This window comes from Anolis carolinensis, chromosome 1 (assembly GCF_035594765.1).
Source record: "Anolis carolinensis isolate JA03-04 chromosome 1, rAnoCar3.1.pri, whole genome shotgun sequence".
NCBI classification, from domain to species: domain Eukaryota; kingdom Metazoa; phylum Chordata; class Lepidosauria; order Squamata; family Dactyloidae; genus Anolis; species Anolis carolinensis.
In genome coordinates this window covers 325155156-325167724 of record NC_085841.1, presented here as the reverse complement: position 1 = coordinate 325167724, position 12569 = coordinate 325155156, and the positions used below count along the sequence as shown (strand labels likewise).

The window sequence follows — 12569 nt, the reverse complement described above, 5'->3', positions numbered from 1 at the left end:
TTACCTAATGCTACTTGAATCTTTTTTTCTCCCACACAACTTATTTAGGTATCTCATTTTATTTTTTCAGAAAATTATTTCCAGTTTGGCTTAGGGCAGCACAAGAAAACCACAATATTTTTAAGTCTCTCCTAACAATCATGCCAATACCAGCCATTAATTCAATATGGAGATATTCTCTACAAGAAGACACAAGTATTAACACAATTCTTGAGTTTCTCGAGGATGGCTTCACTAGAGGCCGAATATCTTACCTGACAATTCATCAAGCAAGCAAAATCTCCAAGTGTCCTAACATTTTAGCCTCTAATTGCTACAAAAAGCTGAGCTATTAGCAACAAACAAAAAGCAATTCCTCTATTTCCATTGATGTATTTAAAAAAGGATTAGTAATGAAATAACAGTAATTAAACTATGGTTGTTTTATTCAAAGATGTCCCTGCATTTTTGCACCGAACATATGAAAAAGTAGCAAAATCTGTCCTTCTTGGAAACCTCCCTGCAAGTAATTTTAATGGTCTCTTTCAGCATTTCTTGACTCCAAATGACTCCCTGTCATTGTGTCAGCTCCCAGGATAGCGCAAGGTACTCCATAAACATCCAGTAATAGGACACAAGGGAAGTACTATTAGTGTGTCCCTTTCCTACCAGGTACTGAGGTTTAAAGTTCAAAACAACTGAGGAAAGAAACTTCATTTGTTCTCAATAAATTAATAATGATCCTTTGTGGGAGAAAAAGGTTCTTCAAGCTCTGATTTTTTTTCTCCCCAAATTCTTCTCATCTGAACATTGTATACCCACTCATGATTTTCAATTTTTTTTAGGGTGGATAAGATACAGCCATTAAATCAAAGATTCAAAAACACACAAAATGTTTCAAAACAGATTACTGCTTTAAAAATGATGACCACAAGACTGGAATTTTATTATTGATTTCCTACTTACTTGGGATAGGCCAAGATAGATGGAGACTGTTTCGGAAATGTACAAAAATTTTCCCTCCTGGTTTAGTGCAAATACAAATCCATCCAGTGACTGAAAAGTAAGAAAAAGTGAGAAGTTTGTTATATGGTGATATATTTCATGAATAGATGAGAGCAAAGGAATCACATAATATAGTCTATTCTCTCCACTGAAATTAACATATATCTAATTCTTAACACTTTAGTTTTGCTCAGCCTAGAAATGAAAATTACGTATTTACAGAAAAATATAGAAAAGAAGAACCACTGTAGATTGTAATAATTTTTTCAATTAACAGTAGATTATGGCCCTCTTCTTTATTCACAAACGCATCCCACACACTGTTTTTGTGTGAAGATAAAACAAAACCAATCAACAGATAGGTTCACACCTGTAGACCACTGAAGTCTTGTGAGCTTAATCTCTTCAGTGTCAACATGTACGTTTAAATATGATTTTAGCAGGTGTAAAGCTTTAGGTATGGTTACAAGAGTAATATATTAAAGCACGTGAGTTGTTATATATACATTAATGAAAGTCACCTGACATGCATCAACAATGATCAAGCAAAAGTACTATTTATAACTGAATCAGCCCACTTTGGTCTGATGGTTTTCTAATTGTTCAAGAATACAACTCCTTTTATTAAATATTTCACTAGCCTTCAAGTGGTACTTTATTCCCCACACACTTTGAGAGAACTATTCCCTTCAACTTTCTGATTCAAAAAATGCTTGTTTAAGACAAATTATCTTCAAAAACTAATGTGTCCATTTTTGAGTAAAATACAGCCCTATTTTTGTTTTAATGTTATTTTACTTTGCTTCTTGCAATCAACTGAATGTCCAGAAATGTCCCAGGAAGCTATCTGCTAATCTTTCTGTTTCTATAGCCACCAGTGGTAATGAATTCAGTCAGGTGAATCCTTCAGTGAAACAGATTGATCTGAGAAGATTCTTTAAGAGAATCAGATCTTCTCCACCAATGTATTTTAGTCAGTGCAGTAGAACAGTGGTTGGTAACTTGCAGCTTGAAATCCACATGGATCCCAACTATTTTTGCTGATTCTACAGCCAGCTACCCTCCCATTATAAAATAAAAATAATAACAGACAATTCAATTCTAGGAATTGCAAGGTTTTTAAAAACAAGATATATGTTACTCACACATATTAAATGGCATTTTGTTAGCAATAAATCTTTTTTGATTGTTGTGGATGATGATATTCTCTTCCACCCTCCATCTTCCACAATTATCAAGTCCTTCCTGGATTCACAGTTTTGCTTTGATAGTCATGGCTGGTGGAGAATGTACTGCATCAGAGAAATGTCTGGCTATGCCCCATAGTCAAGTGCAGACTGATGACTGTATTCTTTGGGACCCCAATGGGTTTGGGTAGAAAATGCTCTCAGAACCTGATCTTTTTTCTCCACCAGTCACAAAGAAGCCATCAAGAAGAACATTGCAGCAAAATTGTGAATTCTGGGGTTGGTGAGTCGGAAGTCAGAGGAGGGTTCTATCTGGGAAATGGCTATACTATACTGGGCAATATAAGATCCCATTCCTCCCTTTCAATTTTTAAAATGGTCTAGAATGATGTGTTTTGCAAATTAGAAACAGAAATAGAAGGGCGTGAGCAGTCTGTTTGGGTTTAAATGGGAATTTGTGCCTCCAAATCATTGAGGTTGTAATAGAAAATGAAAGTCCTTAAAGAGAAGCTATACTTTAGTTATTCAAAATCTAATATATAGGAATGTAATATTATTCCACCTCTGTTCAACTCTAGTTGCAATTGAGATTATATTTGTAATATCAAAACTAGCAAATATTTTGAGAAAAAAATATTTAGTAATCTCGCTCTCTTTCTAGCACCAAGAAGCGATATGTAATAATTTGTTTGTTTCTTGATTAATTTCCAACACACAGATGTCAAGAAGTTAGTTTTGGTTAGCATTCACGATTCTTTGATCTCAGAGGTAGAAATCTTCTTTTTAAAAAATAATCTGTTCCCTCAAAGAATGGACTATTTATTGGAAAACAAACAGTAAAGTTACCATATTAAAGAAGGTAGCTTCAATTTATATTTATGAATTAATAAAAATGTAAATCTGCATAGATTTTAGTCAAACAAAAATATTTATACCATGCAAGTAGCTTATCCAGCAAATTATCATAATTTCTTTTCAGATGATTAGCACAAGAACCTTGAATGCTGACATCAATTACTGGCAAGCAATTTCAAGTGAATAACTTTACATTTGTCCCACACCAAGAACACACTCAACATTTTAGATTCCAAAAACAATACACCAAGAACTTGAGTTTATCCACTTTTATTCTTATGTAAGGAGGGTTGATATTAAAAGTAACTGGAGGCTCAAATCTTGATGGACTGTACCTATAATACTGTATTGTAAGTATTTGGTACTATAGTAATCCAGGATTTCTGCTGTCTGAATGCTTTTTTCCTTTGCACAGTGGATAACAGGGCAATAACCTATCATAGTCTATCCAAAAGCTTTTGATTGGGATTTTTATTGATAACTATAGTGGTGGCCTCACAGCTCCAGGGATTCTTGGATGAGTCTGATTATCTAGATCCATCGCAGTCTGGTTTTAGGCCTGGCCATGTTACGAAGATGGCTTTGGTCGCCTTGGTGGATGACCTCTGAAGGGACCTAAATAGGGAGAGTGTGTCCCTGTTGGTTCTCCTGGACATCGCAGTGACTTTTGATACCATCGAACATGGTATCCTTCTGGGCCAGCTGTCCGGAATGGGTCTTGGGGGCATTGCTTTGCAGTGGCTCTGCTCCTTCCTGGAGGATCATTCCCAGTTGGTGTAGCTGGGGAATACCTGCTCAGACCCCTGGCCTTTGACCTGTGGGGTCCCACAAGGTTCTATTCTATCCCCATGCTTTTTAACGTCTATATGAAACCTCTGGGTGAGATCATCTGGAGTTTTGGAGTTCAGTGCCATCTGCACACTAATATTCCTTTCCATGAAATCCAAGAAAGCCTCCTGGACCCTAAACCAGTATCTGGCAGCTGTGATGGACTGGATGAGGACTAACAAGTTGAAACTTAATCCAGACAAGACGGAGGTCCTCCTGGTCAGTCATGGGGGTGATTGGGGTATTGGGTGGTAACCTGTGCTTGATGGGGTTACACTGCCCCTGAGGACACACGTCCACAGCTTGGGGGTCCTCTTAGATTCAGCGCTGATGCTTGATGCTCAGGTGTCAGCAGTGGCTGGGAGGGCCTTTTCACAGTTAAAGCTTATGCACTACAGTTAAAGCTTATGCACCAGACCTCGTGAAGTCTGACGTGGCCAAGGTGATCCACATCTTGGTTACATCCAGATTGGATTATTGCAATGCACTCTATGTGGGGCCGCCTTTGAAGACGACCTGGAAATTCTAACTGATACAAAGGTCTGCAGCCAGGATTTTAACTGGAGCAACAGACAACGCCCCTATTAAAACAGCTCCATTGGCTGCCAATAAGTTGCTGGGCGCAATTCAAGATGCAGGTTATGACCTATAAAGTCCTAAACGGTTGAGACCCACCTATCTCTGCGATCACATCTCCCCCTATGAACTGGCATAGACTCTTAGATCTACCGGGGAGGCCCTCCTCTCGCTCCCACCACTGTCCCAAGTGTGGTTGTTGGGGACGAGAGAGAGGGCCTTCTCGGTGGTGCCCCCCCCCCGGTTTTGGAACGCCCTACCCAGAGAGATAACACAAGCCCCATCACTATTCTCCTCCCGCAGGGACCTGAAAACCTGTTGCTTCCAGCAGGTCTTTGAAAATGATTATCCCCAGACCCTACCCTGGCCACCAGTTAGGACCCTGCCTTACACTTTACCCACTCCCCCGGCCCTACAATACCTCATTGTACTAGCCTAATACTAGCCTCTTATAGCTGCTCAGAAGGTCTTGGAATTGAGTAGCCCAGGCCCTATCATGGTCATAAGCTTGCACTTTACCCCCCCCCCCCCCCGCGGCTCACCCTGAAATATTGACCAGTGGTAGTTGAATTTTATCCAATGTATTACTGGAACTAATGTTTAAATGTGTATAATTCTTTTAATAATAAAATGGTTTGGGCCCTGCCTATCTCTGCAATCGCATCTCCCTCTATGAACCGGCGTGGACTCTTAGATCTACTGGGGAGGCCTTCCTCTCACTCCCACCAGCATCCCAAGTGTGGATGAGGGCTTTATAGGTCATAACCTGTACATTGAATTGGGCCCAGCAACTTATTGGCAGCCAGTGGAGCTATTTTAATAGGGGCATTGTCCATTCTCTGTAATTATTATTAATAGGAATATGTTCATGTTTTTTTAAAATTTTATTTTGGGTATGCTGTATGTTCTGTCTTGGTAATTGAATGCTTTACCTATGCTGGAAAATGCCCTGAGTCCCTTCGGGGAGATAGGGAGGTATATAAATAAAATTTTATTATATTATTTCATTTCTGACTATAGGAGTGTGTTGAATCCTAGCTGGATAAATCACCATGGTGCTAGCAATATGTAGTTTTGGCACTCTTCATAGGAAGTTATAAAATTATAGGTAGTAAGATAAAAGGACGCAATCCCCCCCCCCCCTCAAAAATGAAGTGCATTTTCACACATTTAAAGTATACAATTTGCTTACACAAATGGTGGTTTTCAAATTAGAAAAAATAATGGAGAAAAAGGAAGGAATTGCTATGTGGCCTTCAGCATTTGAGATACCATGGCTTTGAATCAGAAACTGGCAATTTTCTTTTTGGCTATAGATCCCAGAATCTACAAAGAAATATTTCAGAGCTCTGTGGTGAATGATAGTTACCAGGAGACAATAACAGGACATAGCTATTACCCTGATATCTAGATCGTGGACACTGCATGGACATCTGGTAGGCCAATGTGGGGCAACACGGTGCTAAATTAGGTCCCATTTGTGTTCTTAAAATGTTTTTATGTTCCTAAAGTTTTACTAACTCATGCTAAAACAAGCTGCAATTGCCAGAATTTTGATGTAACAGTGTTTAAAATTGGTAGTTACCAAAATCCTCTAGCGCACGAAAGAGGAAGAGTGTCTGAGCCTCAGGCTCATTCATATACCAGGTTAGCTAGCTTTTTCTTAAGGCTAGAAGAGATTTGAGCAACGCATGCAGATATTGTGCAAAATATTGTCTCCAGGGCAAAGTATGGTGCCAGGCTGGTAAAGCTCTACAACAAAGGGGGGGGGGGGCGGTCCTGACTGTATAACCTTTTTACAGTTATAACAGAGCATGGAGAAGGAAAAGGAGAATAGAAAAAAAGACTAATTTCAATGTTTGTGTTTATTAACAATTTAATTTGATGAATTGAAAGAAATTAAGCTATTATGAAGAACAAATATTGGTTGCAAGCATGCTGCAATTATATTTGACATTAAAGGACTTTACTGGCCCAATTTTCTCTCATTTTGGTGTCTTTTTGACATGGGTCTTCTTGTTACCAAGACAATGCTTTTTATTGGATGGTATAGCTCACTTCAGAAAGACAGGTGTAAGGGAATTTTGTGCTCTTGAATGTAAAGTTTTAAAATGATGTTGAGATGTATACCAAATTCTATCAAAATTGTCCAATGCCTACTAAGTTTCGATTATTACTTCCTTAGGGGTAAAAATATCTGAAATCTTTGATTTAAGATTTGACACATAGCTCAGTTCAGAAGCTCATTCCTGTTTATACTAAAAGTCTGTTGGGGGAGGGGTGAGATTTTTTTTAAAAAATCTATATAATTTGTTGTATGATAATTTCTACCCTTAACAAATAGAAAAAAAACTGGGCAAGGCAAAGAATTTACACGGTGTCCTATTATTATCAGCTAGCCTCATCAAGATGTAAATTATAGTTTGCTCATTTACAACATTAAATAGTGCTCTTTACAACAAAGTTGTGCGGCTGATTTCGGATCTGGAGGCTAGGTATTGAAAAAATTGAAAATTACTGATCTAAAGGGAGAAAATGTGTTGTTTAGCAATTTCTTCAACCTACTGCCTGCGTACAAATTGTGATTAAAGTTGAGATTCCCCAGCATTTTCATATTTTGATTTGAGAAAACCATTATGTACTATGCTGTTTCAATCACCACAGGCTACTTTTTTTCAAACTGCCCCACTGTTTTCAACAGGCACCAATTAAGATTCTGGGGTCAAAGAGTTAATTACATCTTCTTACTCACTATGTAGAATTTTATGATTATTAAACAAGGTTGGATTAAGATGAAAGAGTACCGACACAAATGTTAATGCGTGCCCCTCCTCAAGAAGATTTATCATAATACCATCCTGAAATCTATATGGTTTTTTCCCAAAGCAGTTTGAGAACAAAATCTTAGAGGAAATACTAAAATAAATGTTGTAAAGGCATGCAAGTGTCTGATTAACAGAAACAGTTTTCATATTCCATAAAACAGCTCTAAGCAAGTCAGACTCCAGCGATAGGAGATTTCGTTGTCAGATCTCAAGTCTATATGGTCGACAGGAGGCAAATTATTTTCAGATGTGAAGAGGAACTGTGCCATATCTAAAGAACGATGCTGGTAATTATAATTTGTTATATGAATTACAATTATGTGCAATGCAGATGTGTAAAACACTATGGATTGTTCTTGTTGCTCGATAACAAAGATTCTAGTGGTATATTTATTTCAGTCTCGGTGCTGCCTGCTTTTGCTTCTCCCTCACTTTGTATGTCACCTTGAGCACTTGTGGACATGGAACTAGTACACAGATAAACCACCAGTGAGGTTCCTTGTATACAACACTACCCTCTTCCATTTTGATATTCATTACACTGTGAAGGAAAAGCACTTTCAGGGTTATAAACAGTAAAGTATGTTCACTTCTTTCTAGAAGTATACATATAATGTTCTGTCTTCATATTTTGGAAATAAAAATATCCTTATGAGATATATATACACACACACATGCAAAAAAACCAAAACAAAAAAAAAACCAATGGGATTGATGATCCTCACATTCTAACTGTGGGTGCCATTTTTATCTTCCAAGACTGAGGAGTCAGCTCTTAGAAACTATGCCTTTTTGCTTCTCTACTGGAGCCAAATACTGTGCTCTCTCTCAAGTGCCAAGAGCAGTTGGATTTTTGCATCTTGGTGCCAATCACCAGGGGTGGGAGGAGAAGTCTGATTGTATTCATTCATTCATTCAGTTTATATTCTGCCTTTCTTCCAAGAATGGAACTCATTCCATTCATTTAATTTCCCTTCCATTCCCCCTTGCCAGGAGGCTGAAAGCAACAACTACTAAATCTACCATGTGCACACAAACAATATGAATTTTCATGAACTTAATTCTTCAAGGCAAGTACAGATCCTTTTGTTATTTTTTCCTCCTACTTTGAGAAAGTAATTGAAAGCTGCATGGTGTTCAAACACTATTCACAATTTGGGAAATACTGTTCTGCCCCCACACTATCTGAACTACTTAGAATGTGAACTGGCTGCGCAGGGAACAGATCAGAGATGATATAGTTGAATCAAACATGAATTTATTAACTGACAGGAATTTTAGACTTTCTCTCCTCCTGAGTCTCACTACAAAGTCGTTATGAGGGGAGGTTAAGTCTTTGAGAGATAGACACAGTTCTGCCGAACTGAGGCTCTTGAATCTTTATTTCTTCTTATTGACTCTTTCTCATCTGGTGTTCAACTGTCTCTAAGATGGTCTCAGTATTTAATTCCGGCTGGACTTGAATACAGCTCATACAGTCCCAACTGGACGTATCATTTTGTAGACCCCCCAACCCTCCTCTCTCTTCACCATCCAGTCACAAAAAAGGCTGACTCCTCCAAGAACCAGAAGTGCCTTGACTGAGGCTCTGCCCCTGAAGGGATTCTTAAAAGGGCAGAGCAACAGAGGTTTCAAAAGCAAAGAGGCTGTCTAGACTGTCCCCCCAGAAACAGTACATAAAATACTGTGATGTCCCATGGGCCATGGAGTTCTGATCCCAGCACCATCGTGGTTGATGATGACGAAAACATGGGTTTTTTGCCGGCTCAGCAAGAGACGGAATTTTTCCAGATGCCTGTTGTTGATGATTCTACCCAAGAGCCTATTAAAAAAGACCTTGAACAGGCCTTTCCCACTGCCCCTTTTGCTAGGAAACAGTCCTATGCTACGAGTCGGGGGGAAAAAGAACAGTTTCGGAGAAGCTTGAGATTAGCAGCTAAACAAGACGTTAATTAGCTATGTTCCCCTGGGAAATTCTAGGGAGGAACGCATCTGGAGGGAGATGTGTTTCGCTTCTCTTTCCCTTGGGAAAGGAAGCTCTGGACACCTGCTTTGCAGGAAGATGGGACTTAGTTAAAAGTGCCCGACACGGAGGATTCCGTGCGGAGTCAACAGATCAGCTTCAGGAGTGATTTCGTGTTTCCAGCCAAGTGTAGACTTCGTAAAGTCTGCAACTCCAGTTTTCTTGCCTTGCCTTGCCTAGCCAAGTATTCAAGAACTATCTTGCCGTGCTTCCAGCCTTGCACCTTGTTTCTAGTATCAAGCCTTGTTCCCAGTTCTTGCCGTGGACTTACTTTGGACTTTGGAAAGATCTTTGGACGTTTCCCCACTCTATTGTTTGTAAATAGTGTGTTTCGGTTTGGAATTACAACTTTGAACTCTAATATAAAATATTGGACAATATATTTTTGGACTATATTTGACCTTTCCTGAAAGGTCTTTTATTGGACAACATTTCCTACTTGTTTTTATTATTCTTACATATTTCCTTAATAAAGATATTAGATAGTTTTTGGCCTCCGTGTGTCGGTTCTTAGTGCTCCGTTGCCTTGGGCGTGACAGTTTGACTCCGCCACCAAAAGCACTAAGCAACCAAAGGCCAGAATGACCGATCAGAAAGGGGCCGGAGCAGGTGTGCCGGCTGGGCCCCCCGTACCCAGTTTCACCATTTCCCAAGAAGAATTCACCAGGATTCGAGACAAGATCCGGGAGCAAGAGGGAGAGATTCGCGGCTTAAAGGAACGCGGGGTTTGGCTCCCAGCTCTGGCGTTGCCAACCAAGTTCTCCAGGGAAGCCTCCAAGGTCCACGTATTCCGCCGCCAGTGTATGGCGTACCTGGAAGCCCGTCACTCAGAGTTTCCGCAAGAGGATGTCAAGGTGGCTTGGATCTAGAGTCTTTTGGATGGTCCTGCGGCCACTTGGGCGACGGCGCTGTATGATACAGGCTCCCTGTACTTAAACACTGCATAGCAATTTTTGGCCCATCTCCAGAACACTTGGGGAATTGAGGACGACCAAGAGGCAGCTGGTCACAAGCTCCGGCGCCTATTCCACGGAGACAGGCCGCTGTCGCAGTATATAGCCGAGTTCCGTGTGCTGGCTCAAAATACTGGCTGGAATGATGTAGCCCTCAAGGGACAGTTTCGCGAGGGTCTTAACCATGAAATGCAGGAAGAAATCTCTAAAGTAGAACCCCCGGAGACTCTTGAGAGACTTATCGCCCATTGTGTGCGGGCAGAAGTCCTGCTCGCCAACAAGAGACAATGGGTCCGGGGCCAGAGCGGAAGACCCGGGATAAAAACCCCTTCCACTGCCAATTTCCAGCCTCGCCCAGTTTGGAGACCCCCGCAACCAGCCTCTACTCCCATGGGGAGCGAGGACGAGCCGATGGAACTGGGCAATGTGCGCCCCAGGCTGGATATTGCGGAGAAGGCCCGACGACAGCGTCTGAACCTGTGTTGGTACTGCGGAAATGGGGGGCATTTCGCCAGGGAGTGCCCGGCAAAGAAGAGGGTCCCCACCCGTTTGGCGGCGGCATCCTCCGTGAACGCGGAGGCTATGGAGGCAGTTGAAACGAAGCCGGCGGGGGAAGGCAGCGACCGGGTGTAGAAGGGCTTGCCAACCCAGTCAATGCCTCCACTCAAGAGCCGCAAACGGGGGTCCTATTCCTTTTGGTGGTCATGCTGTGGTCAGTTAAAAAGGGGCCCATCATGATTCATGCTATGATAGACTCCGGAGCAACCAACAACTTCATTGACAGAGACTATGCTAATTCGTTGGGGTTGCAATATCATGACTTTAAGAATGCCCGGGTGGTGCAGGCCATCGATGGCGGGCCGTTAAAGACAGGGCCAGTAAGCCAATGGACCGAGGCCACTCGAATGTGGATAAGGGAGCATATGGAAGAGATCTCCTTTTTCGTCACTGAGGTTCCTCATTTTCCCGTGAGTTTGGGAATTCCCTGGCTAACACTCCATGATCCAAACATTTCTTGGTCCAGTAGAGAACTCCAGTTTGCTTCAAAATATTGCCAGAACCACTGCCTAGTAGCCAAGGTCTGCCATGCCACGGATACAGAGCCCATCATTACCTTGCCTAAGAAATATTCGGACTTCTGGGATGTATTCAACGAGAAGGAAGCCGAAAAACTACCCCCGCATAGACCCTATGATTGCACCATCGACCTGGTTGAGGGGGCCCCAATTCCTCGAGGACACCTCTGCTCCCTGACTGAACCAGAGCAAGAAGCTCTCAGGGAGTTCTTAGAGACAAACCTCCGCAAGGGGTTCATCAGACCCTCTCAATCCCCGGCTGCTTCACCTGTGCTGTTTGTGAAAAAGAAGTCAGGGGACCTACGCCTCTGTGTGGACTATCGGGCTCTGAACAACATCACGAAGCGGAATCGTTACCCATTGCCATTGATCTTGGACTTGTTAGACCGACTCCGAGGAGCAAAAGTTTTCACTAAATTGGATCTTCGTGGGGCATATAATTTGATTTGTATGAGAGAAGGGGACGAATGGAAAACCGCTTTTCAGACCAAATTCGGATTATTCGAGTCCTTAGTTATGAATTTCGGTTTGTCCAATGACCCCGCCACATTTCAACATTTTGTCAATGATATCTTCCAGGATTATCTAGACCAGTTCTTGGTTATATATTTAGACGATTTTTTGGTGTTCTCGAAATCACAAACAGAACATGACCAGCATGTCAGACAGGTGCTACAACGATTGCGGGACCATGGACTATATGCTAAGCTGGAAAAGTGCGCTTTTGATTTGCAAGAAGTAGACTTCCTGGGGTACCGCGTCTCGCCACTGGGGCTATCCATGGACCCGGCAAAGGTATCGGCCGTACTAGAATGGCGAGCGCCAACCAACAAAAAGGAAGTGCAACGCTTCTTGGGGTTTGCGAACTACTATCGCAAGTTCATTCCAGATTTTGCCTGCTGGACTGATCCAATCACCAGCTGCATCCGGGGAAAACAACCTTTCCGCTGGACTGAGCAAGCCGAGGAAGGATTCCAAAAACTGAAACAGTTATTCACGACCCAGCCAATCCTGCAACATCCTGACCCTAAGACCCCCTTTGTAGTTCAGGCGGATGCCTCAGACGTGGCGGTGGGAGCTGTACTAATGCAACCAGTGGGAGAACATCTCCATCCATGTGCTTATTATTCACGTCAGCTAACAGCTCCGGAGAGAAATTATACCATCTGGGAAAAGGAACTCTTAGTCATAAAGACAGCCTTTGAAACTTGGAGGCATTGGCTGGAAGGAGCTAACTTCCCTATAGACGTTCATACCGACCA

At 41.7% G+C, this 12569-nt stretch overlaps 1 protein-coding gene across 19 annotated transcripts in view; it reads right to left on the bottom strand.

Annotated features, from left to right (window-relative positions):
- npas3 (neuronal PAS domain protein 3) overlaps nucleotides 1-12569 on the bottom strand; it is an 835855-nt gene that overhangs the window by 261735 nt on the left and 561551 nt on the right. For all 19 annotated transcript variants that reach the window (XM_062967540.1, XM_062967559.1, XM_062967568.1 and 16 more), the window contains one exon: nucleotides 946-1035. In XM_062967540.1, the coding sequence (XP_062823610.1) occupies nucleotides 946-1035 (90 nt within the window). The remainder of the gene's footprint in view (nucleotides 1-945; nucleotides 1036-12569) is intronic.